This window comes from Sinocyclocheilus anshuiensis, unplaced genomic scaffold, assembly GCF_001515605.1.
Source record: "Sinocyclocheilus anshuiensis isolate Anshui unplaced genomic scaffold, SAMN03320099.WGS_v1.1 scaffold877, whole genome shotgun sequence".
In the NCBI taxonomy this organism is placed as follows: domain Eukaryota; kingdom Metazoa; phylum Chordata; class Actinopteri; order Cypriniformes; family Cyprinidae; genus Sinocyclocheilus; species Sinocyclocheilus anshuiensis.
Window position 1 is genome coordinate 1,086,125 of NW_015557181.1, and position 1,317 is coordinate 1,087,441.

General features: G+C 33.6%; 1 protein-coding gene across 1 annotated transcript in view; it reads left to right on the forward strand.

Moving 5' to 3' along the window:
• LOC107678636 (sorting nexin-25-like) overlaps positions 1-1,317 on the forward strand; it is a 71,697-nt gene that overhangs the window by 49,407 nt on the left and 20,973 nt on the right. Inside the window, exon 7 of the mRNA XM_016473981.1 lies at position 1,317. This exon is cut by the window's right edge and continues 190 nt beyond it. Coding sequence (XP_016329467.1) covers position 1,317 — 1 coding nt within the window. The remainder of the gene's footprint in view (positions 1-1,316) is intronic.

Consider the following 1,317-nt stretch of genomic DNA (forward strand, 5'->3'; position numbering starts at 1 on the left):
GTCTCCAGACTCATTCTTCCCACTGGTCTCTCTTTTGCAATTAACTTTCTCAGTTGGCTGCACGAGCACGTTTTTTATTTATTTTTTTTTGCGCGCTACAACATGCTGTTAATCAATGCACACTGATGAACTTTTATCGTAGTTTATAGTTATATGGAAACGAAAGTAGTTAACATTCAACCCGTTCTTTTTCAACAGTAGTATTATTTGTGATTTGAATTTTGTGAATGGGATTTCCTCTTTTAGGTATGGAAGCCCGTTTCCGCCACTGAATAAAAAAAAAAAAGAAGGTAATTGCGAGTTATAAAGTCAGAATTGCAAGATATAGAGTCAGAATTCTGACTTTTTTTCCACAGAATTGTGAGATATAAACTCGCAATTGTGAGATATAAAGTCAGAATTGCGAGATATAAAATCAGAATTGCGAGATAAAAACTCGCAATTCTGACTTTTTTTCTCGCAATTGCGAGTTTATAAGTCCAATTTTGAGGGGGGAAAAAAGACTGATATGTTCTCAGAATTGCGAGTTTATATCTCACAATTCTGACTTTTCTTGTCATATTTTATTATCATTTTCTAAACTATAGTGAATAAACTGTGATAATGTGAGAAATGTTGAAGGTGTCTGAATAAATTTTGGTTTGACTGTATCTATTTGATAAATGAAGTTAACCAACTAACATTATACATACTCTTTTGGTTTCTGTACCCAATATTTAAAAAATTTACAAATGCAATAAAAATATTGGTATCGGTACTCGGTATCGGCAAGTACCAAAAATAAAAGTATGGGTATAGGGCGAGTACTGGAAAAAGTGGTATCGGTGCATCCCTAATTTTTAATTAGTTTTTCCTACACTTTCATGGGACATTTTATTGTGTTATATTTATTTGATTGATTTATTTGTTTGTTCATTTTTTGGAACCTTAAAGTATTTTGCTTTACATTTTTTGCTATTTATTTATTTTTTCAATGGGAGTTTTTAACCTTGGAAATCAGGAATTAGTTTAGAAAAGTGCATGTTTTTAAACAAGTTGAGCAATGTGTCAAAACTTATTTCAGTTTGTTTGTGTAATTGCTTGATGTCTATGTATATCTCTGTGTGAAAGTGACACAGATGAAGTAGAAGGAAATGAAACACACTGAGCCATTCACATCATATCAGCTCCAGTCATCAGAGCTAGTTTCTCTCAGTTATCTATCACAGCTGATTCCCATGAGATTGCACATCTGAATTCCCGCTCTCTCTCTCTCTCTTTCTCTGTCTCTCTCTCTCTCTCTCTCTCTCTCTCTCTCTCGCTCTCTCTGCAGACAGT